The following is a 27536-nucleotide window of genomic DNA, read 5'->3' as shown; positions in this document are numbered from 1 at the left end:
CCCGCGCTTATAAAACCAGGGTTACACTACTCTCCTCAAAGAACGGAGTTTGCGACTCTACGTTTTACAGAAACGCGCTCACCTACCAAGCACACGCACTGTCGTCGATGTAATGTCCGATCACTTCTGACACCAATGTAATGAAACAGCAGGGAGCAGGTCTCGAACCCTCGACCTTCGAGCCCAAGGTCCGGCGTGCTATCAACTGCCGCAAAAGCATGCTCGTGAGACGATTTCCGCGTTTATAAACCCAGGGTCGTTACAATGTTTTCATACCCTACATTACTAATCTCATATGTATATACTGTACTCTATACTGTACTCTACTGCATCTTTCCTATGCCGTTCGGCCATCGCTCATTTATATATTTGCTTGTACATATTCGTATTCATGCCTTTACACTTGTGTGTATAAGGTAGTTGTGAAATTGTTAGGTTATATTACTTGTTAGATATTACTGCATGGTCGGAACTAGAAGCACAAGCATTTCGCTACACTTGCATTAACACATGCTAACCATGTGTATGTGACAAATACATTTGATTTTGTGTAGTCCTAATAACAATCGCAAAATACCATTACAATAAACGTAGGTGTTTGGATTAATGTGCGCGGGTTGCCTTAAAGAGCACCTTTTGAAAGACTGCGAGTTCAATCTTCTCGGTGTAACAGTTGGGATAAATAGAAAAATCAGAGTACAACGCATCTCATCCCTGGATTGCGTACATTTTCCAAACTCCCGATTGCCTTAATCTACACAGTTATGTGTAGCTGTAAGCAAGTGGGTCGGATCTGCTGGCTACACATGGATACAACACTTGCACTGGTCATTCACACCAGCTTGTTGATACATTAGCTAATTAGCATGTCATGTCAAGGTGACTTCCAGAAGGTGACCAATACTACAAGTTATTTCTACCTCCCCCATCGAAATACATATTACTTTATTTTACAAGTTTTAACTAGCGTCATGCTATTGTTGCCAGCATAAATTAGCTCGCTGGGAATGGTTTAGGACAACTGACTGAACCTAATCCATTTGTCTCAACTCTCAGCTGCGCGACACACGTCATCAATTTGGGCACCAAGCGTGTCCGTATAGCCTCTCCCAGATGTCTACCTGATTTGACTTTTCGTAGCAGGTTAGAAGAATTAGGTTAAGGTCGGGAAAAGAGTTATGGTTACAAAACCTGCATCCCATATCGTCGAAACCTACCACCTGGGCCACTGGCTGCGATACGACGCGGGCGTGGCCACGTAACCCCACCCATAAATCTCTCTGAGCGGGTGCTTATGTGCTTGTTCTGTTTGTGTTTGCGCAGTGAAGCGAGAAGGGCACAGAAAACAGTGCGGGGTTGCTATGATTTTTGTTTAGTTCGATATGTAGCTTTGTAGTAGTCAACCAACCCAACAGCCAGTCTCGACTCGATTAAACAGGGGTAAATTCAACATAGCGCTCGAGTCAAAGCAAACTCAAAGCCGGAGCCTGCCGGGTTATTTACGGGATGAAATAAGTCACCTCGCCACCATCGGGGGGTGGGAGTGTTGGGGTCGCCGTCCGTGTATCGCGAACGGGGTTGCGAGACTGACGGGCGGTCAGCCTGGTCCAACTTTGCCGAACGAACAAAGCCGCCAAATTCACTGACTGGGTCCCCGGGAGCAAGCAGCAGGGAGATCAGTCAACATGGTCAAGTCTTTCTTCCCGCTGAAGAAACTGAGACGGAGTGGAAAACATATGCTGTTCTTAGTTCTGCTGATGTTGGGAGCTTTCGCTGTCTACCACGAGTTTGTTGCTACTAAGGCGTGGAGGAGCACCAAGAGCCGTGAGTAGGCTATCATGTATAGCTTTCTGAACCATTACTATGATGATCAACACGTGTGTGTGGTGTGTGTGTGCTGGTAGTTCATCAACTGTATTACCAAATGAGCTAACTTGATCGTTTTTCACCAATTCTAGGGTATTTTATCAATGGTACATTCCATAGTGTCATTGAATGGTGGGCCTATTCTGCAAGGTGGAAAATAAACACTTACACTCCACTGTAGTCAACAACTTTTTCAAATCTTGTGTTGTAAGGACTAAGAACTTTCTAGCCAACTTTAGAAATATGTAAGGTGTGGCTGATGGGCTGCTGACATGAGAGATTTACAGGACTGTCCCATACTCTGCAGGTGATCACACACACTGCCTACACAACGAGACAACTCATCTGGGAGTTCCCTTTTCCCTTAGTTCTGAATGCTGATAATAGTGTAGTGCAGTAAGAGTCAACCATTCATCATAACTACAACAACACTGCACACACCGTGATGAAGCCTGTTGAAGTTGTTGAAACATCAATACTGGAAATATGACATGCAAACAACCATACAAGTGTCCAGACAGTATGTGGGACGTGTGTGTACATGTTGGTCTTTGTTGAGTGGCGCTTCTTTCCATTTGCCCTTGTACCTGCTATCACTAGTACACAAACTTGTATGTAGCAGTGGTAGCCTCATGCCTGGGGCTGGAGGGGTAGAGCTTTGGAACACTGCTGTCAATACACACACACTCCTGTAAAGATGGCCCTCCTAACCCCATCCCCCCTCTCTCACACAACCTCAAATGTACACTCCTTCCAGTTCTTGTTCAAGAGGTGTGTGTGTGTGTATTTGTAAAGGAGAGAAAATGAATAATACACCTCCTTCTGGACATAGACATACAGTTGAAGTCGGAAGTTTACATACAACTTAGCCAAATACATTTAAACTCAGTTCAGTCCCTGACTTTTAAATTTAATCAATTGCCCTGTCTTAGATTAGTTAGGATCACCACTTTATTTTAAGAATGTGAAATGTCAGAATAATAGTAGAGAGAATAATTTATTTTGGCTTTTAATTCTTTCAACACATTCCCAGTGGGTCAGAAGTTTACATACACTCAATTAGTATTTGGTAGCATTTCCTTTAAATTGATTTTCACATGTCAAGCAAAGATGCACTGAGTTTGAAGGTAGGCCTTGAAATATATCCACATGTATACCTCCAATTGACTCAAATGATGTCAATTAGCCCATCAGAAGCTTCTAAAGCCATGACATAATTTTCTGGAATTTTTCAAGCTGTTTAAAGGCATAGTCAACTTAGTATATGTAAACTTCTGACCCACTGGAATTGTGATACAGTGAAATAATCTGTCTGTAAACAATTGTTGGAAAAATTACTTGTCATGCACAAAGTAGATGTCTGAACTGACTTGCCAAAACTATAGTTTGTTAACAAGACATTTGTGGAGTGGTTGAAAAACAACTTTTAATGACTTAAGTGTTTTAAACTTCTGACTTCAACTGTATCTTCATCACTAAGGGACAGTGACACGCCAAGCCTCATGAAGGAGCTGCCTTAGCGGTACAAACAGTGCGTTCCTGAGCCTCCTCACAATGGGGAGTGAGGACATCACCCTCTGAGTATGTGTGTCTGTATAGTGATGGGACAAATGTTGTATATCGGATGTTGGTCTATGTGCCCATACACTTAGGGAGAGGAGAGCGAGAGAGACATAAAATCATGGGAAGAGGGAAAGGAGGAGGATAGAATCTCTTATATTTTGAGTTAAAAATATGATTTTTCTGTCTAATACTCTAAAATGACCCTGTATCCACTCTCCACCTACCCCATTCATAGACACTAGCTGCTTTAGCGCCTATTGATGGTAGTATAATCTGACCGGGGAGTTTTTGTGAAGAGCCTTGATGCTTGCTCTATACATTAACTTGCATTGCTTACATTACTTATGTTTCAAAAAAAAATACAGCATCTTTTCATATCAGCAATAAATTAAGGTTAAATTACTATACACCTTTTTATGGCTGTGTTGGAACACTAACCATATCTCCATGTTACATCTCTTGTTTACGGAAGACATAGACAGCCACCTGTGTTATTTAGCTATATAACGTGCTCCGGACACCTGTGTGTAAGCCATAACTGGGGAGGAAGTGTAGTCAATCCACTTGAGGCCCACAGCTTGTGGATCGGTGCAAAACTTCTACAATAATTGTCTTTTTTATTTCATGCATTTTATTTCTCGCTGATATCAAAGATAAGGGGCGTATCTGCAAATGTTTCGAAAACCGGTTTAAACAATGATTATAGACTTTTCTAAATGTTAAAACACAGCGTGGGAATTGTAGTTCACATGGAGCCAAATGTGGGTGACTGTATCTGCTGAAAACCCAACACATGGAGTAGGGTTTTCGAGAGCTACTCTCCACCCGTGTGATAATGACAGACTTCCAGAGCACCAGTACACTCTCTCTCTCCCTACCTCAACCCCCGCTACACTCACATGCTAACCCCATAGCATTGCCTATAAATACAGTGGGGCAAAAAAGTATTTTGTCAGCCACCAATTGTGCAAGTTCTCCCACTTAAAAAGATGAGGCCTGTAATTTTCATCATAGGCACACTTCAACTATGACAGACAAAATAAAAATCCTGAAAATCACATTGTAGGATTTTAATTTATTTGCAAATTATGGTGGAAAATAAGTATTTGGTCACCTACAAACAAGCAAGATATCTGGCACTCCAAACTCTACTATGGCCAAGACCAAAGAGCTGTCAAAGGACACCAGAAACAAAATTGTAGACCTGCACCAGGCTGGGAAGACTGAATCTGCAATAGGTAAGCAGCTTGGTTTGAAGAAATCAACTGTGGGAGCAATTATTAGGAAATGGAAGACATACAAGACCACTGATAATCTCCCTCGATCTGGGGCTCCACGCAAGATCTCACCCCGTGGGGTCAAAATGATCACATGAACGGTGAGCAAAAATCCCAGAACCACATGGGGGGGACCTAGTGAATGACCTGCAGAGAGCTGGGACCAAAGTAACAAAGCCTACCATCAGTAACACACTACGCCGCCAGGGACTCAAATCCTGCAGTGCCAGACGTGTCCCCCTGCTTAAGCCAGTACATGTCCAGGCCCGTCTGAAGTTTGCAAGAGAGCAATGGATGATCCAGAAGAAGATTGGGAGAATGTCATATGGTCAGATGAAACCAAAATATAACTATTTGGTAAAAACTCAACTCGTCGTGTTTGGAGGACAAAGAATGCCGAGTTGCATCCAAAGAACACCATACCTACTGTGAAGCATGGGGGTGGAAACATCATGCTTTGGGGCTGTTTTTCTGCAAAGGGATCAGGATGACTGATCTGTGTAAAGGAAAGAATGAATGGGGCCATGTATCGTGAGATTGAGTGAAAACCTCCTTCCATCAGCAAGGGCATTGAAGACGACACGTGCCAGGGTCTTTCAGCATGACAATGATCCCAAACACACCGCCCGGGCAACGAAGGAGTGGCTTCGTAAGAAGCATTTCAAGGTCCTGGAGTGGCCTAGCCAGTCTCCAGATCTCAACCCCATAGAAAATCTTTGGAGGGAGTTGAAATTCTGTGTTGCCCAGCAACAGCCCCAAAACATCACTGCTCTAGAGGAGATCTGCATGGAGGAATGGGCCAAAATACCAGCAACAGTGTGTGAAAACCTTGTGAAGACTTACAGAAAATGTTTGACCTCTGTCATTGCCAACAAAGGGTATATAACAAAGTATTGAGAAACTTTTGTTATTGACCAAATACTTATTTTCCACCATAATTTGCAAATAAATTCATTAAAAATCCTACAATGTGATTTTTCTGGATTTTTATTTTGTCTGTCATAGTTTAAGTGTACCTATGATGAAAATGACAGGCCTCTTATATTTTTAAGTGGGAGAACTTGCACAATTGGTGGCTGACAAAATACTTTTTTTGCCCCAATGTACACACAGGGTAGACTAAATTATTATTATTTATTTTTTTGTACGTGCCTGGTTTGTTTTTCTGAGTCCAGAAGGCTGGTGTTCATCTCAGACCTGATTCCTAGGCTTGAGCTCTCTGGGCTAACATGGTCTTGAATCGAGCAGACAACCCTTATTGGAACATCAGCCATAGAGGGTTGTATTTGGAAGCGAGGAGTGTGTGTGCTTACCCTTTACACTCATACCTGTATAAGGGTTGATAAATGCAGATTTGGACTCGAAGTGCCTAAATTGGAACATAATGGCTGTACAGTAACATGCTATACATGACCTCAAAGCTCTGACTCTGTACTTCACAGTGCTGTTAGAGTTTTGACTGACAGCCATTCTGAACTTCCACTTGTCGTGCAACAATAAGTTGGTCCAATTCATCCCGGTAATTGTTCAACTTTTGCAAATTTGTCTAAGTGAAGGAAATGCTGTACGATGACTCGATGTACACTCAAACAAAATATAGAGCTGTGACATGGAAAGTGTTGCCCCCCCCCCCCCCAACTTGCATTGGATTAGTACCACAAAGACTGCAAAGTCAGCATTTGAAACCAGGGGTTGGAACTGGGTCAGGGAACTGAAAACGGAAAAAAGGGTACATTTTTTCAAGGAACAGAATCGCAACCTGGAATGAAAGGGATCTATACTGTTTTTGAACATAACTGTTATTTTGAAATCGTGGGAACTGCTTAATACTGTTACATACAGGGTATTTCTTTTTCAATCCCACAAAAAAATGCAACAAAGAACCTATTCAAGGTCCTCACTCTGTCAATCATACTTTTTCCAATCTCTTCCTGCTAGCTGAAAATCTGTGTGTAAACTACCTACCTTTCAATGCTAATTAAGGATGATATAGTTAGAACATTTCACATTGGATTCATTACCTACATTATGGCTAACGAGACGTGGTGTGACCACAAACATACAGGAACTCAAATCTTTCTGTTCACCTGATTTAGAATTCCTCACAGTCAAATGTCGACCGCATTATCTACCAAGAGAATTCTCTTCGATTATAATCACAGCTGTATATATTCCCCCCTAAGCAGACACATTGATGGCTCTGAGCGAACTTTATTTGACTCTTTGCAAACTGGAATCCATACAGCCTGAGGCTGCATTCATTATAGCTGGGGATTTTATCAGCATATTGATTGCGCAACCAGGGCTGGCAAAACCTTGGATCATTGCTATTCTAACTTCCGCGACGCATATAAGGCCCTGCCCGCCCTCCTTTCGGAAAAGCTGACCACGACTCCATTTTGTTGATCCCTGCCTACAGACAGAAACTAAAATAAGAAGCTCCCACGCTGAGGTCTGTCCGACCAAGCGGATTCCACACTCCAAGACTGCTTCCATCACGTGGACTGAGATATGTTTCGTATTGCGTCAGACAACAACATTGACAAATACGCTGATTCGGTGTGCGAGTTCATTAGAACGTGCGTTGAAGATGTCGTTCCCATAGCAACGATTAAAACATTCCCAAACCAGAAACCGTGGATTGATGGCAGCATTCGCATGAAACTGAAAGCGCGAACCACTGCTTTTAATCAGGGCAAGGTGACTGGTAATATGACTGAATACTAACAGTGCAGCTATTTCCTCCAAGGCTATCAAACAAGCTAAGCGTCAGTATAGAGACAAAGTAGAATCTCAATTCAACGGCTCAGACACGAGGTATGTGGCAGGGTCTCCAGTCAATCACGGACTACAAAAAGAAAACCAGCCCAGTCACGGACCAGGATGTCTTGCTCCCAGGCAGACTAATTAACTTTTTTTGCCCGCTTTGAGCACAATACAGTGCCACTGACACGGCCTGCAACAAAAACATGCGGACTCTCCTTCACTGCAGCCGAAGTGAGTAAAACATTTAAATGTATTAACCCTCGCAAGGCTGCAGGCCCAGAGGGCATCCCCAGCCGCGCCCTCAGAGCATGCGCAGACCAGCTGGCTGGTGTGTTTACGGACATATTCAATCATTCCCTATCTCAGTCTGCTGTTCCCACATGCTTCAAGAGGGCCACCATTGTTCCTGTTCCCAAGAAAGCTAAGGTAACTGAGCTAAACGACTACCGCCCCATAGGACTCACTTCCGTCATCATGAAGTGCTTTGAGAGACTAGTCAAGGACCATATCACCTCCACCCTACCTGACACCCTAGACCCACTCCAATTTGCTTACCGCCCCAATAGGTCCACAGACGATGCAATCTCAACTACACTGCCCTAACCCATCTGGACAAGAGGAATACCTATGTGAGAATGCTGTTCATCGACTACAGCTCGGCATTTAACACCATAGTACCCTCCAAGCTCGTCATCAAGCTCGAGTGAGGATAGAACTTCCTGACGGGCCGCCCCCAGGTGGTGAGGGTAGGCAACAACATCTCCACCCTGCTGATCCTCAACACTGGGGCCCCACAAGGGTGCGTTCTGAGCCCTCTCCTGTACTCCCTGTTCACCCACGACTGCGTGGCCACGCACGCCTCCAACTCAATCATCAAGTTTGCAGACGACACAACAGTGGTAGGCTTGATTACCAACAACGACGAGACAGCCTACAGGGAGGAGGTGAGGGCCCTCGGAGTGTGGTGTCAGGAAAATAACCTCACACTCAACGTCAACAAAACTAAGGAGATGATTGTGGACTTCAGGAAACAGCAGAGGGAACACCCCCCTATCCACATCGATGGAACAGTAGTGGAGAAGGTAGTACATTTTAAGTTCCTCGGCATACACATCACAGACAAACTGAATTGGTCCACTCACACAGACAGCATCGTGAAGAAGGCGCAGCAGCGCCTCTTCAACCTCAGGAGGCTGAAGAAATTCGGCTTGTCACCAAAAGCACTCACAAACGTCTACAGATGCACAATCGAGAGCATCCTGGCGGGCTGTATCACCGCCTGGTACGGCAACTGGTCCGCCCACAACCGTAAGGCTCTCCAGAGGGTAGTGAGGTCTGCTCAACGCATCACCGGGGGCAAACTACCTGCCTTCCAGGACACCTACACCACCCGATGTTACAGGAAGGCCATAAAGATCATCAAGGACATCTACCACCCGAGCCACTGCCTGTTCACCCCGCTATCATCCAGAAGGCGAGGTCAGTACAGGTGCATCAAAGCTGGGACCGAGAGACTGAAAAACAGCTTCCATCTCAAGGCCATCAGACTGTTAAACAGCCACCACTAACATAGTGGCTGCTGCCAACACACTGACTCAACTCCAGCCACTTTAATAATGGGAATTGATTGGAAATGATCTCCAATTTGTAAGTCGCTCTGGATAAGAGCGTCTGCTAAATGACTTAAATGTAAATGTAATGTAAAATATATCACTAGCCACTTTAAACAATGCTACCTAATATAATGTTTACATACCCTACATTATTCATCTCATATGTATACGTATATACTGTACTCTATATCATCTACTGCATCTTTATGTAATACATGTATCACTAGCCACTTTAACTATGCCACTTTGTTTACATACTCATCTCATATGTATATACTGTACTCAATACCATCTACTGTATCTTGCCTATGCTGCTCTGTACCATCACTCATTCATATATCTTTATGTACATATTCTTTATCCCCTTACACTTGTGTGTATAAGACAGTAGTTTTGGAATTGTTAGTTAGATTACTTGTTGGTTATTACTGCATTGTCGAAACTAAAAGCACAAGCATTTCGCTACACTCGCATTAACATCTGCTAACCATGTGTATGTGACAAATAAAATTTGATTAGATTTTTTGATTTGACGTTTTTCTATTTTAATCTGGTGCTGCACTGCATACACCAGTTTGTTAGCCAGCTTGTCCAACGTTAATCCAACTCTCAGTAGTTCAAAGACATTCAAAGTTCCTTAATAGAAGCCACTTCCCCGTTGGTCTATTTCTGTCGGCCAAATTCCGATAATGCATGTCATAGCAACATGCCCTGAGCTTCAAGCCAGCCATCCTCCTCCACTCTCGCTTTCTCCCCAACTGCAAAATTGCAGTCTTTCGTGCCCTACACTTGTCTGTCCAATGCATGTAAACAATAGCTTGCCCCCTCCATATCAAGCTGCTCTATCCTCACTGATTTGGTGAAATAATTTGAAGTCGAGCTAAATGTTAACGTTTGATTTCGGAGGTTTAAAAAGGAACGATATACACTGAGTGTGCGAAACATTACATTTATTTATTTATTTTTATATCACTTTTATTTAACCAGGTAAACAAGTTGAGAAGTTCTCATTTACAATTGCCACCTGGCCAAGATAAAGCAAAGTAGTTCGACACATACAACAACAGAGTTACACATGGAGTGAAACAAACAGTCAATAATACAGTATAAACAAGTCTATATACGATGTGAGCAAATGAGGTGAGGTAAGAGAGGTAAATGCAAAAAAAGGCCATGGTGGCAAAGTAAATACAATATAGCAAGTAAAACACTGGAATGGTAGATTTGCAGTGGAAGAATGTGCAAAGTAGAAATAAAGATAATGGGGTGCAAAGGAGCTAAAATAAGTACAGTAGAGAGAGGTAGTTTGGGCTAAATGTATAGATGGGCTATGTACAGGTGCAGTAATCTGTGAGCTGCTCTGACAGTTGGTGCTTAAAGCTAGTGAGGGAGAAGTGTTTCCAGTTTCAGAGATTTTTGTAGTTAGTTCCAGTCATTGGCAGCAGAGAAATGGAAGGAGAGGCGGAAGTGGAAGGAAGAATTGGTTTTGGGGGTGCCCAGAGATCTGTACCTGCTGGAGCGTGTGCTACAGGTGGGAGATGCTATGGTGACCAGCGAGTTGAGATAAGGGGGGACTTTACCTAGCAGGGTCTTGTAGATGACCTGGAGCCAGTGGGTTTGGCGACGAGTATGAAGCGAGGGCCAGCCAATGACAGCGTACAGGTCGCAATGGTGGGTAGTATATGGGGCTTTGGTGACAAAACGGATGGCACTGTGATAGACGGCATCCAATTTGTTGAGTAGGAGGCTGTTTTGTGAATGACATCGCCAAAGTTGAGGATTGGTAGGATGGTCAGTTTTACAAGGGTATGTTTGGCCGCATGAGTGAAGGATGTTTTGTTGCGAAATAGGAAGCCAATTCTAGATTTAACTTTGGATTGGAGATGTTTGATGTGGGTCTGGAAGGAGAGTTTAGTCTAACCAGACACCTAGGTATTTGTAGTTGTCCACGTATTCTAAGTCCGAGCCGTCCAGAGTAGTGATGTTGGGCAGGTGCTGGCAGCGATCGGTTGAAGAGCATGCATTTAGTTTTACTTGTATTTAAGAGTAATTGGAGGCCACGGAAGGAGAGTTGTGTGGAATTGAAGCTTGCCTGGAGGGTTGTTAACAGTGTCCAAAGAAGGCCCAGAAGTATGCAGAATGGTGTCGTGCTCTACATGCTCTTTCAATGACAGTCTGACCAGGTGATTTCAGTTGAAGGCTATGATCCCTCACTTGTTAAATACACTTTGATCAGTGTAGATGAAGGGGAGGAGACAGGTTAAAGAAGGATTTTTAAGCCATGAGACAATTGAGACATGTTTTGTGTATGTATGCAATTCAGAGGGCAAGATAAAATATTTAAGTGCCTTTGAACGTGCTGTGGTAGTAGGTGCCAGGTGCACCAGTTTGAGCGTGTTAAGAGCTGCAACGCTGCTGGGTATTTTATGCTCAACAGTTTCCCGTGTGTATCAAGCGTGATCCACCACCCAAAGGACATCTAGCCAACTTGATACAACTGTGGGAAGCATTGTAAGTTATTAACATGGGCCAGCATCCTTGTGGAATGCTTTCGACACCTCGTAGAGTCCATTTTCTGACGAATTGAGGCTGTTATCAAATCAAAGTTTATTTGTCACGTGTTCTTATTACAACAGGTGTAAACCTTACAGTGAAATTCTTACTTACAGGCTCTAACCAATGGTGCCAAAAACAAAGTGTGTGTGGGTAAGTAAATAAATAAAACAGAAAGCCATTTGAAAAAATGAGTAGCAAGGCTATATACAGACACCTGTTAGTCAGGCTTATTGAGGTAGTATGTACATGTAGGTATTGTTAAAGTGACTGCATATATGATGAACAGAGTAGCAGCAGCGTAAAAGAGGGGTTGGGGGGCACACAACGCAAATAGTCTGGGTAACCATTTGGTTACCTGTTCAGGAGTCTTATGGCTTGGGGGTAAAAACTGTTGAGAATCCTTTTTGTCTTAGACTTGGCACTCCGATATCGCTTGCCATGTGGTAGTAGAGCGAACAGTCTATGATTGGGGTGGCTGGGCTCTTTGACAATTTTTAGGGCCTTCCTGACACTGCCTGGTATAGACGTCCTGGATGGCAGGCAGCTTTGCCCCAGTGATGTACTGGGCCATACGCACTACCCTCTGTTGTGCCTTACGGTCGGAGGCCGAGCAATTGCCGTACAAGGCGCGATGCAACCGGTCAGGATGCTCTCGACGTTGCAGCTGAAGAACCTTTTGAGGACCCATGCCAAATCTTTTTAGTTTCCTGAGGGGGAATAGGCTTTATCGTGCCCTCTTCACGACTGTCTTGGTGTGTTTGGACCATTCTAGTTTGTTGATGATGTGGACACCAAGGAATTTGAAGCTCTCAACCTGCTCCACTACAGCCCAGTCGATGAGAATGGGGATGTGCTCGGTGCTCCTTTTCCTGTAGTCCACAATCATCTCCTTAGTCTTGGTTACATTGAGGGATAGGTTGTTATTCTGGCACCACCCGGCCAGGTCTCTGACCTCCTCCATATAGGCTGTCTCGTTGTTGTCGGTGATCAGGCCTACCACTGTTGTGTTGTCAAACTTAATGATGGTGTTGGAGTCGTGCCTGGCCATGCAGTCATGGGTGAACAGGGAGTACAGGAGGAGACTGAGCACGCACCCCTGGGGAGCTCCAGTGTTGAGGATCAGCGTGGCAGGTGGAAACGGCAGTGTGGAGTGCAATATAGATTGCATCATCTGTGGATCTGTTTGGGCGGCATGCAAATTAGTGGGTCTAGGGTTTCTGGGATAATGGTGTTGACGTGAGCCATTTACCAGCCTTTCAAAGCACTTCATGGCGACAGATGTAAGTGCTACAGGTGTGTAGTCATCTTGGGCACAGGGACTATGGTCGTCTGCTTGAAACGTGTTGGTATTACAGACCCAATCAGGGACATGTTGAAAATGTCAGTGACAACACCTGCCAGTTGGTCAGCACACGTCCTGGTAATCCGTCTGGCCCCGCAGCCTTGTGTATGTTGACCTGTTTTTAAAGGTCTTGCTCACGTCGGCTATGGAGAACGTGATCACACAGTCGTCCAGAACAGCTGATGCTCTCATGCATGCCTTAGTGTTGCTTGCCTCGAAGCGAGCATAGAAGTGATTTAGCTCGTCTGGTAGGCTCGTGTCACTGGGCAGCTCGTGGCTCTGCTTCCCTTTGTAGTCTGTAATAGTTTGCAAGCCCTGCCACATCGACGAGCATCGGAGCCGGTGTAGTATGATTCAATCTTAGCCATGTATTGACGCTTTGCCTGTTTGATGGTTCATCGTAGGGCATAGCGGGATGTCTTGTAAGCTTCCGGGTTAGAGTCCCGCACCTTGAAAGTGGCAGCTCTACCCTTATTCCCACTGAGCTAGTTGCCTGTAATCCATGGCTTCTGGTTGGGGTATGTAAGTACAGTCACTGTGGGGTCGACTTCCTCAATGCACTTATTAATAAAGCCAGTGACTGATGTGGTGTATTCCCCAATGTCATCGGAAGAATCCCGGAACAGTCTGTGATAGCAAAGCAGTCCTGTAGTTTAGCATCTGCTTCAACTGACCACTTTTGTTTTATAGACCGAGTCACTGGTGATTCCTGCTTTAATTTTTGCTTGTAAGCAGGAATCGGGAGGATCGAGTTGTGGTCGGATTTACCAAATGGAGGGCGAGGGAGAGCTTTGTACGCGTCTCTGTGTGTGGAGTACAGGTGATCTAGAATTGTTATTTTTTTTCCCTCGTTGCACATTTAACATATTGATAGAGATTTGGTAGAACTGATTTAAGTTTCCCTGCATTAGTCTCTGGCCACTAGGGTGAGTGGTTTCCTGTTTGCTTATTTCCTTATACAGCTGACTGAGTGCGGTCTTAGTTCCAGCATCTGTCTGTGGTGGTAAATAAACAGCCACGAAAAGTATAGCTGAGAACTCTCTAGGCAAGTATGTGGCCTGCAGTTTATCACAATATACTAAAATTCAGGTGAGCAAAATCTAGAGACTTCCTTAGAATTTGTGCACCAGCTGTTGTTTACAAATATGCACAGACCGCCCCCCCTCGTCTTACCGGAGTGTGCTGTTCTCTCCTGACGGTGCAGCGTGTATCCCGCTAGCTGAATATCCATGTTGTCATTCAGCCATGATTCCATGAAACATACGATATTAGTTTTTGATGTCCCGGTGGTAGGATATACATGATCATACCTCGTCTAGTTTATTGTCCAATGATTGCACGTTGGCGAGTAATATTGACTGTAACGGCAGCTTTCCTAGTTGTCTTCTGCGGGTCTGGACGAGGCATCCGGCTCTTCTTCCTCTGCGTCGCTTCCTTTTGAGAATAATTGGGATGTCTGCCCTGTGGGTTGTTTGGAGAATATCGTGTGAGTCCAGCTTGCTGCTGTTGTTGAAGAAATCTTCATCTAATCCGAGGTAAGTGATCGCTCTCCTGAAATCCAGAAGCTCGTTTCTGCCGTAAGATACGGTTGCAGAAACATTATGTACAAAATAATTTACAAATATCGCAAAAAAACCCACATAATAGCACAATTGGTTAGGAGACCGTAAAACGGCGGCCATCTCCTCCGGCGCCATCTTGATTGAGTTGCACACCCCCTTTTGCAATCTTAGGAAGCGATCCTTAATGTTTTGTTTACTCTTTTGGTGTTCGATCCCGTTCAGAACCCCTGTTTCAAACAGTGGCCAACAAAACCAAATCATGGGTTGCTATCACACCTTGTCCATAGACTGCTTCCAGGCTGAAACCAATAATGTAACTAGCGCAGCTGTCTAACACTACATCTCAGTGAAATAGGCATCACCACAGTCCCTGGTTCAAATCCAGGCTGTATCACACCCGGCCGTGATTGGGTCCCATAGGGTGGCGCACAATTGGCCCAGCGTAGTCAGTGTTTGGCCGGGATAGGCCGCCATTGTAAATATTAATTTTTTTAATTGAGGGGGTGGCGAATATTCAAACTTGTTTAACCTAATAGAAGGAACACCACCATCTAGTGGCGAGAACCTGTTTATAACAGGATGTAGGATGGGACATAAGCCCAACTACTGAAATTACTTATTTCTGAACAGGGGAAGCAAAAACATCACCACATTCTTTGGAAATACATTACATAGGATGAATTAACAATATCCCCCAAGCCGCAGCTCCATACTACTTGTCAGACACAGAGAACTGATACTACACTGAACAAAAATATAAACGCAACTTATAAAATGTTGGTGCCATGTTTCATGAGCTGAAATAACATCCCAGAAATGTTCCATATGCACAAAAATTGCATTTCTCTTACTTTCTTTGCACATTTGTTTACATCCCTGTTAGTGAGCATTTTTATTTTTGCCAAGATAATCTATCCACCTGATGTGTGGCACATCAAGAAGCTGATTAAACAGCCTGATCATTACACAGGTGAAACTTTGCTGGGGACAATTTATAGGCCGCTCTAAACTGTGCAGTTTTGTCACACAACGCCACAGATGTCTTAAGTTGAGGGAGTGTGCAATTGGCATGCTGAGTGCAGGAATGTCCACCAGTGCTGTTACCAGAGAATTGAATGTTCATTTCTCCACCATAAGTTGCCTCCAATGTCGTTTTAGAGAATTTGGCTGTACGCCCAACCATGCCAGCCCAGGACCTCCACATCTGGCTTCTTCACGTTCGGAATCATTTGAGACCAGCCACCTGGACAGCTGATGAAACTGAGGAGTATTTATGTCTAATAAAGAACTCACTCTAGAAGGCCAGCATCCTGGAGTCGCCGCTTCACTATTGACATTGAGACTGGTGTTTTGTGGGTACTATTTAATTAAGCTGCCAGTTGAAGACTTGTGAGGCGTCTGTTTCTGAAACTAGACATTCTAATGTACTTGTCCTCTTGCTCAGTTGTGCACTGGGGCCTCCCACTCTCTATTCTGGTTAGAGCCAGTTTTTGCTTTTCTGTGAAGGGTGTAGTACACAGCACTGTATGAGATCTTCAGTGTCTTGGCATTTTCTCACATGGAATAGCCTTCATTTCTCAGAACAAGAATAGACTGACGCGTTTCAGAAGAAAGGTCTTTGTTTCTGGCCATTTTGAGCCTATAATTGGACCCACAAATGCTGATGCTTCAGATACTCAACTGGTCTAAAGAAGGCCAGATTTATTGCTTCTTTAGTAAGTACAACAGTTTTCAGCTGTGCTAACAGAATTGCAAAAGGGTTTTGTAATGATCAATTAGCCTTTTAAAATGATAAACTTGGATTATTTAACACAAAATGCCATTGGTTTGATGGTTGCTGATAATGGGGCTCTGTACGCCTATGTAGATATTCCATTAAAAATCTGCCGTTTCCCGCTACAATATTAATTTACAACATTAACAATGTCTACGCTGTATTTCTGATCAATATGATGTTTTAATGGACAAATGTGCTTTTCTTTCAAAAACAACATTTGTGACTCCAAATTTTTGAATTGGTGTGGGGGTCCGTGGGTGGCTTTTGACCAGTCCTTTCATTTACTCATGTTTAGCTCACCGTTCTAATAAGATTTGTCCAATTTGGATGTTATGTACTCTATTTCTTCCTAAAATTACAATTTTATCATTTAAATTTAATCCATTCGGTTAATTTCAAAGAGATCAAATTTCAACAAGATAATGTTGCAGGAATGCTAATGTTTCTAAGAAAATTAACAATTTCAGAACAATCTGAGATGGTGGGTGTTTAAAATCTGTGCTTTATAAGGTGGAATGACTCTTTATCCCTAGCCATATAGGCCAATTCCCACGACTACAAAGGATGAAATAGGGCTGGCGCGGAAGACAGTCATGAAAATATCCGTAAAATATCTACTGTATGTATAAATCTATATTTTTCGCTTTATGAACATAATTTTCAAATTGACTAACTTAACCCAAGAGCAGTAAAGGTAAGCCTGGTTCACATCTAACAGCTGATAAAAGGAGCAATGAGAGGAGAGAAAAATATATTTTAAATTAAATGTTTACGTTGTGTAACAAACAAACTGCTGACTGAAGGGCTGCAGCGGCGTTGACACGAATTTGAGACTATTTCCGTGGTGACATTGACTCTTTACAAAGGGATGAAACTTTGCTGGTCCTTGTTTTAGCAAGGTTTTGTAGCAAACGAGTATCATGAAATGCATGCACCCAATCCATGGCTTTACCAAAGACAGGGTTTAGACTTGACAGTTCATGCAGCTTTAGTGTTCTGATCATGGAATTCCAAACGCGTCATGCCTCTACACCTACATTTAAATATCAACCCTGTCCACAGTGGACATTTCCCCCGTGCTATATTCAAATGACTATGAATTTTACTAACGGTGGAATATGATAATTCAACGGATGGCAGTGGCTAACTAGATTCGTGTGCATGTGTCATTTCCTTTTTTATGGGCTGATTGTGTGATAACAGATTTAACCATAGCCCCTCTCGTAATTTAATAGGATCTCTGGTACCCCTAACAGTTCCATGATGGGGCAGCAGGTAGCCTAGGGGTTAGTGCATTGGGCCAGTAACTGAAAGGTTGCTGGTTCAATTACCCGAACCGACAAGGTGAAAGACATGTCTGTGCACTTGAGCAAGGCACTTGCCCCTGTTGCAAATTAAGGTTGCTGTACTAAATGATAGTCATCTGGGATAAATCCAAACCAGTCTGGAATGAATTGCAGTTTATGCATTTCCTGCATTTAATTATGCAGGAAAATAGAAAGGATGTGATGTATCAGAACTTGTGTAATGGAATTATAGTTAACCTAAAATATTGTAATTTAATTATAATAGATTTACGGGTTTTGTACCAATTTTCTCTCTAAATAACCTCAACTCTATGTAAACAGACCATACATGTCTCAGATTGAGTTTTCTAGGAAGCTGTGAATGCTATTATGACACAATATCAGTACTTGTTGCATTTACAACTAGTCTAAATCCTATCAACTGATTTCAGCAAGTTTGAATGGAATGTTGGCATATTGGCAGTTAATTTGAAGAAATATATGGAATCATTCCTCTAAAACTGGCTAGCTAACACATGTACAGTGCATTTGGAAAGTATTTAGACCCCTTGACTTTTTCCACATTTTGTAACTTTTTGGATTTAATAAAAATCCTCATTAATCTACACACAATAACCTATAATGGCCAAGCGAAAACGGTTTTAGAATGATAGATTCTTATATTACAAATGAACTTAAGTATTCAAATCAAATGTATTTGTCACATACACATGGTTAACATATGTTAATGCGAGTGTAGCGAAATGCTTGTGCTTCAAGTTCCAATAATGCAGTAATAACCAACGAGTAACCTAACAATTCCAAAACTACTACCTTGTGTGTATAAGTGTAAAGGGATAAAGAATATGTACACCACGTCTCGTTACTGTCTATTTAGACCCTTTGCTATGAGACTTGAAATTGAGCTCAGGTGCATCCTGTTTCCATTGATCAGGGTACCAAAAATGTCTGCAGCATTGAAGGTCCCCAGGAACACAGTGGCCATCATTCTTAAATGGAAGAAGTTTGGAACCACCGAGATTCTTCCTAGAGCTGGCCGCCCGGCCAAACTGAGCCATCGGGGGAGAAGGGCATTGGTCATGGTGGTAACCCGATGGTCACCCTGAAAGTGCTCCAGAGTTCCTCTGTGGAGATGAGAACCTTCCAGAAGGACAACCATCACTGCAACACTCCACAAATCAGACCTTTATGGTAGAGTTGCCAGACGGAAGCCACTCTTCAGTAGAAGGCACATGACAGCCAGCTTGGAATTTACCAAAAGACACCTAATGACTGACCATGTGAAACCAGATTCTCTGGTCTGATGACACCAAGATTGAACTCTGGCCTGAATGCCAAGCATCACATCTGGAGGAAACCTGGCACCATCCCTACGGTGAAGCATGGTGGTGGCAGCATCATGCTGTGGGGATGTTTTTCAGAAGCGGGGACTGTGAGACTAGTCAGGATTGAGGCAAAGCTGAACGGAGCAAAGTACAGAGGGATCCTTGATGAAAACCTGCTCCAGAGTGTTCAGGACCTCCGACTGGGGCAACGGTTCACCTTCCAACAGGACAATGACCCTAAGCACACAGCCAAGACAACTCAGGAGGGAATTCAGAGCAAGTCTCTAAATGTCCCAATCGAAAATCTCTGTGGAGACCTGAAAATAGCTGTGCAGCGACACTCCCCATCCAACCTGACAGTGCTTGAAAGGATCTGCAGAGAAGAATGGGAGAAACACTCCAAATACAGGTGTGCCAAGCTTGTACGGTAGTGTCATACCCAAGAAGACTCGAGGCTGCAACTGCTGCCAGAGGTGCTTCAACAAAGTACTGAGTAAAGGATCTGAATGCTTATGTAAATTATATATTTCTGTTTTTGATTCGTAATGCATTTGCTAAAATTTCAAAAAACAGTTTTTGCTTTGTGAGGTACTGTGTGAAGATAACAAATGACATTTGTATTTTCTTTTAGAATAAGGCTGTAACAATGTGGAACAAGGCCAGGTCTGAATACTTTCCGACTGCACTGTACACTGTAGATCAATTCTTCACATTCATTATTTGATACAATCTTATCACAGCACTGGCAAACCAAAGTTGACTAACTCCCTGACCAACATAAGAATGTTATGTCCATTCTTGTATTCTAATTCTTAATTCTGTGGGTTTAACATTTAACTAGACCCTAGAATTGTGTCTCTCTCTCCTTTCTAAAATCTCTTCCCTCCTCTCTCTCTGTGCAGGTTTCAGTCTTGCTAGTGAGGATAGCCCCGGGAGAATTCCTACCCAAGAGAGATTGGTAAGGATGGGGGGGAGACAGGGATAGTATGAAGAGGGTAAGAGCGTGTAGGAGACGGGTGTGTATGGGAAAGAATTTGTCACATACCAGTTATCACAAAATATAATTAGTTGCTTCATCTGTGTGTTTTCCAGTTTGGAGGTGATGCGAGTGAGGATTCAGAAGCCTGGCGTTCCAGCAACACCCCACAGCCCTGGAGGCCAGAGGTACGCTATCTTATTCACCTCACAGGAAGCATCCACAACCTGCCCAGGCTTGCTCACCCCCCCTTAGGCCCTAGTGTATAGTTGTAATCAGTGTTTGAGTCTAAGTAGGAGTCCTCATGTTTCTTTTATATCACGGTGTGCTGCTGTGCTAAGTTGGTAGAATCTTATATAAAAGGCTTCACCACTTTAACGTAATGACAAAATGTAGATTTACGCCTAAATAGACATACCCAAAAGTAACTGCTATTCATGTGTAATACATTGATTCTGACATGCCAAAACTTGGTATATTTGGAAAGACATTTGAGGAAGAGTTCAGAATACACAAAATAACTACTTTTATTATATGCTTTTTTTAAATTTTTATTTAGAAAGTAATCTTTCATTGACAAGCTATACGTGAATTATTGATGCCCGGAGCTGTAAACGCATCAGATGGTTCCACAACATGTGAACAATTTCATGAAAAAATGGTATTGATAGACCAAACAACTAGAAATGGGCAGATGTTTTAGTATCTTGTGTCAGGTGTGGTCATGGGACATTTCCAAGTGTCACTAAACTTCTCCAAAGTGGCATATGTCTGTAAATTAGATAATTCCAGTGCTATTGCATATTTGCAATCACCAAATGCTATTTTTTTTCAGTCTCAAACACAATTTATACCATATCAACCTCACTCATTGTGAACATTGTGGTGATGTTATGGGGTATCCAGGGTACGTTCAAGTGTCCTTTCAACCTCTCCCAAATGTCCGAATGTGGTAATTGCACTGTTTGTTTTTTTTTTTTTTTTTTAGTAAACTGGATGAAAAGTTATTGTTCACTTTAAAAACTGGCCACAACATCAACCTCTCTCAAACATTGTGGTTGTGTCGGAACATACACGGGATATTTAGTTTTTTAAATAAAACATCTCAAGTGCCTGAACGTTTAGCCTAGGCATAGCCAATGTATTGGTCCCACAAACAAAAACAAAATAAAAGCAACAGATAAACACTACCATTTAAAAGTTTAGGGTCACTTCGAAATGTCCTTGTTTTTGAAAGAAAAGCTTTTTTTTTTTGTCCAGTAAATAACATCAAATTGATCAGAAATACAGTGTAGACATTGTAAATGACCATGTACCTGGAAACGGCCTATTTATATATATCTATAAAAAAAGTATTTAAAAAAATATATCTACATAGATAGGCGTACAGAGGCCCAGTATCAGCAATCATCAATCCTGTGTTCCAATGGCATGTTGTGTTAGCTAATCCAAGTTTATAATTTTAAAAGGCTAACTGATCATTAGAGAACCCTTTTGCAATTATGTTAGCACAGCTGAAAACTGTTCTAATTAAAGAAGCAATAAAACTGGCCTTCTTTAGACTAATTGAGTATCTGGAGCATCAGCATTAGTGTGTTCGATTGCAGGCTCAAAATGGACAGAAAAAACGACCTTTCTTCTGAAACACGTCGGTCTATTCTTGTTCTGGGAGATTAAGGCTATTCCATGTGAGAAATTTCCAAGAAACTGAAGGTCTCATACAACGCTGTGTACTACTCCCTTCCCAGAACAGCTCTAACCAGAATAGAAAGAGTGGGAGGCCCCGGTGCACAACTGAGCAAGATGACTAGTACTTTAGTGTCTAGTTTGAGAAACAGATGCCTCAAGGCCCCAACTGTCAGCTTCATTAAATAGTACCCGCAAAACACCAGTCTCGATGTCAACAGTAACAACATGCAGCCTACTGGTTATAGTGTTGGACTAGTTAACTGTAAGGTTGCAAGATCGAATCCCCGAGCTGACAAGGTAAAAATCTGTCGCTCTGCCCCTGAACAAGGCGGTTAACCCACTGTTCCAAGGCCGTCATTGAAAAGAAGAATTTGTTCTTAACTGACTTGCCTATTTAAATAAAGGTAAAAAACAGTGAAGAAGTAAATCCGGGATGCTGCCCTTCTAGGCAGAGTCGCTCTGGATAAGAGCGTCTGCTAAATGACTTAAATGTAAATGTAATGTAAATGTAGTTGCAAATACAAAGCCATATCTGACTTGCCAATATAAGATTAAGATGGACAAAAGAACAGACACTGGACAGAGTAACTCTGCCTAGAAGAATACACACAATAGGCTGACTGGGGAGGTAATTTCACACCGTCACAGTCCAGCGATAAGCACTACAGCGCTAATATTTGCATGAACTCTTCACAGTTGTGTTCTGTGGGTGTCACCTAGTAGATTGATATCCCATTTCATTGCTTCAGATTCCAACCTTGTTTAACATGATCTAGTCTAAATATGGCATGAATCCACCAATTGTAACCATCTGCATCACTTTTACATGTATTTTGAAGGGAAACTGCAAATTACACTATTGTGACTAGCCTCACAACACAACCCGGTCCGGTCGAGCATCACTAGCCAGAAGAAGCTAACTTGCTGCTTATAACGTTAGCTTTGGGCAACAGTTAAGTAGCTGGCTAGCTATTTATTTTCATAAACAGGAGTTCAATTTCAATAGACGAACAACAAGTGGCTACCTAGCTAATACTTACTCACAAGGATTTCTAAATCATTGCTAAGAATAATGAAAATGACTGCACTTTCTACTGGTCATTGTTTTCAGGCTGGTTGTATTGGTGCTAGCTAGGTACCAAACTAAAGCCAGCTAGCTACCCCAGAAGTTGCGGTCGAACTAATAATGCTTTATTACGAATGTGGTATTGTAAACACATTGTTCGTGCCTGATGTTTGCAGACTTTTTGTACAGCTTTGACAGTGTTACTGTATCTTTTTCACACTCAGACTCAAACGGTGTTCCATAGCATGTATGTCATGAAGCTAATAGCAGTGACGCTAATACTGTGTAACTCCGGTAGGGCGACATGTGAACAACAGCGCGCTTGGTAACGTTAGTGTGTACCGGTGCTCGACCAGTTGCGAAAGCCAACTTCCTCCACGACAGAAAACCGTTGATTGTCAAGCGCATTGAATCCATTATCTTGCCGTTAATGGATTTTGACTTTTGCCTGGTCTCTGAAATTTTCTTACTCTTTCAAATGACTTGTTGACTGCTCGAGCCACACAGCAGACATTGTGGGTTAGGAATGCTGTGTTGCACGTGTAGTGCAACATTTAACGTGGCGTCATTACGTCATGTACCTACGTTATATAGGTATGCACGTCAGCTTTTACATCGGTTTTTTTCACATCGGCATTAACTAGACATCGGGCCGATGTTGGCATTTTTATTTAATATTGGCTGATTCCGAAATGTTCAGAGGGGAAAAAAAATACATATATTGTGCATCCCTACTTTGAAGCAGTCCCTCTCTGCCAGGAAACAAGAATTTGGCATTTTGAACACTAAGATCTGTCATTTCACCCCCCCGTGTTATTTGCAATGCTTGCAGTTCTTCCTTTTGTCTTTTTGCATGCGTGTTGGATGGTGGCGCTCACCTTGAGTGGGGGGTTTTGTGATGGTTGCTTTGGCCCTCAATTCAGCTATTTCCAACACCAGCTGCTCTCGGGAAGGCCAACTGGGAGAGAGGGGTTTGACCTTTTTTTTTGGCCATCTGCTTTTGGAGAATGACACAGTAAATGATTTAAATGTCCACAACGTGGTTAAAAAAAGTATTGTACCATTTCCTGGTCTTGTGGAGGACCTGGTAGGAGCCTATCAGATAGGTTGACACCCCCATGCTTGCATTGTAGTCCTTCACAGGAATGGGGTTTATTTCTTCCTTTTTCACCCTCCTTGAGACATGGTTGTTATTGAATGCCTTATGCTGTGTGCTGAGCATGGTTACTTCCCTAGTGTCCTTCCATTTCACAAAAAGCACCTTGTTAGTCCTGATCCAACGTATGGTCTCCCTCTCCGCTGTCTTTGTCATGTTTACCTTGGTCTTGGGGAAATCAATGCTGTTAGGACAAATGGTAAAACAAGCGCTTATTTTATTTTTCAAGAGGTCTATGAAAAGTGGATGTAGAACCATCAGATGTGGTGATTGACATAATCAGTGGGGGTGAAGATCTTGACCTGCAGGGGGTGCTTGCTGGGGAGTGGGGTGGCTCTCAAACCTCATCAAAATCCTCTGCATCCTTCACTCTGTGGTTAATTAATATAAGGATATATTGTTGTAAGACAGACGTAATTACAGGGGACTAAATTTACAAAACGACATTGTAAAGTTAACACCAAGCCTAAACTTTCTGTACATTTTTATTCACTCAAATATCATATGAATACACATTAGCTAGCCCATGTCAGCTAAATAAATGACAGTGATACGTTTTTATTTTATAAGGACTGAATGCTAAATTAAGGCTACTGAGCTTGCTAGGACATAACAGATCAATTGGCACTGGGGTGTGAAGTGAGAAACTCAGACTGTTAGCCCAACAATGGCAGGAGAGTTTCACAGCCTCCCCCACCTAAATGCCTTTTGAAGCCCCCTCCATCTGTGCAGAGGTTATTACAATACAGTACCCCTGGATTCATCTCTATTTTGAACTGATATGCAGCCAGGACACTTCAATTGTAAATTACCTCAATAAGAAACAGTACTGTTGCTTTGATCACATCAGAAAATATCCTCCTCGCAATCTCCAAAATAAAACAGGCACAGGACGACTTTATTTGGACGTCGTAAAGAACCATTTGCCGACACTGAAGAGACGACTTAAAACCTCCTTTTCAAAATGAGACTGGCTAGCTAGCTGGGATTTTCTACAAAGAATCTGCCTCCTGAAAAAAGCTTCTCCCAAGGACGTGTGACACCTCCTCTCATTGCCTGCTGCACTCCTACTTGGATGCCACCTGGCGATCTTTTCACTGTCTGTCCTTGACTGTTTCCCCCTGTCTGGTACAGGTACCCCCTGCCACACTCCCCCCTCTCTCTCCCAAGCTTTTGCTTGCCCCCAGCACACACACTGTTGTGGCAAGTGACTCTGAACTTACAATGGCTCGCCCCAAGTTGTTGTTTTTCTTTCTTGTGCTTTATGCTATTTACCTCATGACCCCTTCATGCTTTGACTATGAACTTGCCTGTTTACCCAACCGTGGGACACGGACTCTTTTGCCTCCCGTCCTCGGCCGTGCCCTGATTGTATTATTGCTGGTGATATCTGAAAATGTGCCTGTACACCCTGGCCCATCTTCTGTTGCTTGCCCCAATTCTGACTTGTGCTCTGATATCTGCTTCAAAGCATGGATTTTCTGCATGTTAACACTAGAAGCCTATTGCCTAAAATATATCAATTGAAGGTTTGGGTTCACAGCTCCAATTCCGACGTGTTGGTCATTTACTGAGACGTAGTTAAGGAAGAGTGTTTTGAAAACTGATAACCTTTCTGGATATGTATTTTTTTTGGCAAGATCTTCCAAAGGCAGGGGAGTGGCAATCTTTGTCAAGGAACATCTTCAGTGCTTGGTTGTCTCCATGAAGTCTGTCCACAAAAAATTTGAATTTCTGGTTTTAAGCATTAAACTTTCAAATAGCTCTTTGTTGACTGTTGCTGGGTGCTATTGTCCACCATCAGCACTGGCCTGTACCTTAAATGCCCTTAGCTCTCTCCTGGTCCCTTCCACTAAGTCTGCAATTGTCCAGCTAGGTGACCTAAACTGGGGCATGTTGAAACCACCTGACCAAGTCCTAAAGCAATGGGACTCCCTAAATCTTTCTGAGATTACCAGTCCCACAAGTTATGACTCCAAACACCCAGACAAGGCTACTCTACTTGATGTTATCCTCACAAATAATCCTGATAGGCATCAGTTTTTTTTCTGTAATGACCTTAGTGATCCCTATTTTACAGCCTGTGTTTGTAATGGCTGCTCAGTGAAACGACCTCTCCTGATTTGTCAGACGCTTGCTAAAAAAACTTTAATGAGCAAGCCTTCCTTCATGACCTGGCCTCTGTAAATTGGTATAGAATCAGCTCGATCCCCTCTGTCAGACTCTTGGACCTTCTTTTTTGATATTTTCAGTGGTATTATTAACAAACACACGCCCCTAAAGAAAATGAGAATTAAAAACCTGTTCAGTCCCTGGTATGACCATGATCTGGCAGTTACTCCACCTCAAGAACTCCATTTGGTGAAAGGCTCGGCACATTCATACTCAGGCTGACTGGCTCTCGTTCAGGCAAATGAGAAGTAAGTGCACTCAGGCTATCCGGAAGGACAAAGTTATTTCCTTTTAAGGAGCAGTTCTCTCTCTGTGGGTCTAACTCAAAGAAGTTCTTCAAAACGGTTAAAGACCTGGAGAATAAACCCTCCTCCTCACAGCTGCCTATGCCCCCCCCCCCCTGCTTTGCTACAAAGTTTCTCCCTGCAGGCAGTCAGTCTGAGGTGCTGAAGGAGCTCCTTAAACTTGACCCTTTTTCTCTTTAAGGCTTGGTGATGATAGGTTGCTGCCCCTGTCTCTCCTCTCTGGAGAGGTTCCCATTGCTTGGAAGTCAGCCACGGTTTGTCCTTTATTTAAAGGGGGAGATCAAATGGATCCTGACTGTTATAGGACCATTTCTATTTCCCCTGTTTATCAAAAGTATAGGAAAAACTTGTCAATAATCAACTGATTGGCTTTCTTGGGTTCTATAATATTCTCTCAGGTATGCAATCTGGTTTCTGCTCAGGCTATGGATGTGCCACTGCAACCTTAGGTCCTCAATAATGTCACTATTGCCCTTGATTCTAAGCAATGTTATGCTGTTATTTTTATTGACTTGGCCAAAGCTTTTGATACTTTTGACCATTTTGTTTTTGTAAGTATTGGTGTCTCTGAGTGGTCTTTGACCTGGTTTTCAAACTAGCTCCCTCAATGAGTGCAGTGTATAAATCAGAACATCTGTGGCCTCAACCACTGCCTGTTACCAAGGGAGTAACCCAAGGCTCCATCCTAGGCCCTACGCGCTTCTCAATTTACACCAACAACATAGCTCAGCAGTAAGAAGCTCGTTCATCCATTTTACATGCAGATGATTGTCTTATACTAAGCTGGCCCCTCTCTGGGTTTGTGTTAAACGCTCTACAACAAAATCTTTCTTCGTATCCAACAAGCTTTCTCTGCCCTTAACCTTGTTCTGAACACCTCCAAAACAAAGGTCATGTGGTTTGGTAAGAAGAATGCCCCTCTCCCCACCGGTGTGATTACTTCCTCTGAGTGTTTTGCTTCAGGTAGTCACCTCGTACAAGTACTTGGGATTATGGCTAGACGGTACACTGCCGTTCTCTCAGCACATCAAAGCTGCATGCTAAAGTTAAATCTAGACTTGGTTTCCTCTACGGTAATCACTCCCCTTTCACCCCAGCTGCCAGAATAACCCTGATTCAGATGACCTTCCTGCCATGCTAGATTACGGAGACATAATTTATAGATCGGCAAGTAAGGGTTCTCGAATGGCTAGCTGTTTCTTTACCATTCGGCCATGA

The 27536-nt window shown here is 42.9% G+C and overlaps 1 protein-coding gene across 1 annotated transcript in view; it reads left to right on the top strand.

Annotated features, from left to right (window-relative positions):
- Positions 1–1293: 1293 nt before the first annotated feature.
- b4galnt3b (beta-1,4-N-acetyl-galactosaminyl transferase 3b) overlaps positions 1294–27536 on the top strand; it is a 45768-nt gene continuing 19525 nt past the window's right edge. The window contains exons 1-3 of the mRNA XM_064929820.1: positions 1294–1824; positions 19857–19912; positions 20047–20118. Coding sequence (XP_064785892.1) covers positions 1686–1824; positions 19857–19912; positions 20047–20118 — 267 coding nt within the window. The 5' untranslated portion in view covers positions 1294–1685. The remainder of the gene's footprint in view (positions 1825–19856; positions 19913–20046; positions 20119–27536) is intronic.

Source organism: Oncorhynchus masou, chromosome 22, assembly GCF_036934945.1.
Source record: "Oncorhynchus masou masou isolate Uvic2021 chromosome 22, UVic_Omas_1.1, whole genome shotgun sequence".
NCBI classification, from domain to species: domain Eukaryota; kingdom Metazoa; phylum Chordata; class Actinopteri; order Salmoniformes; family Salmonidae; genus Oncorhynchus; species Oncorhynchus masou.
Note: the sequence above shows the minus strand (reverse complement) of the source record. Positions and strands in the feature narration are given on the sequence as shown.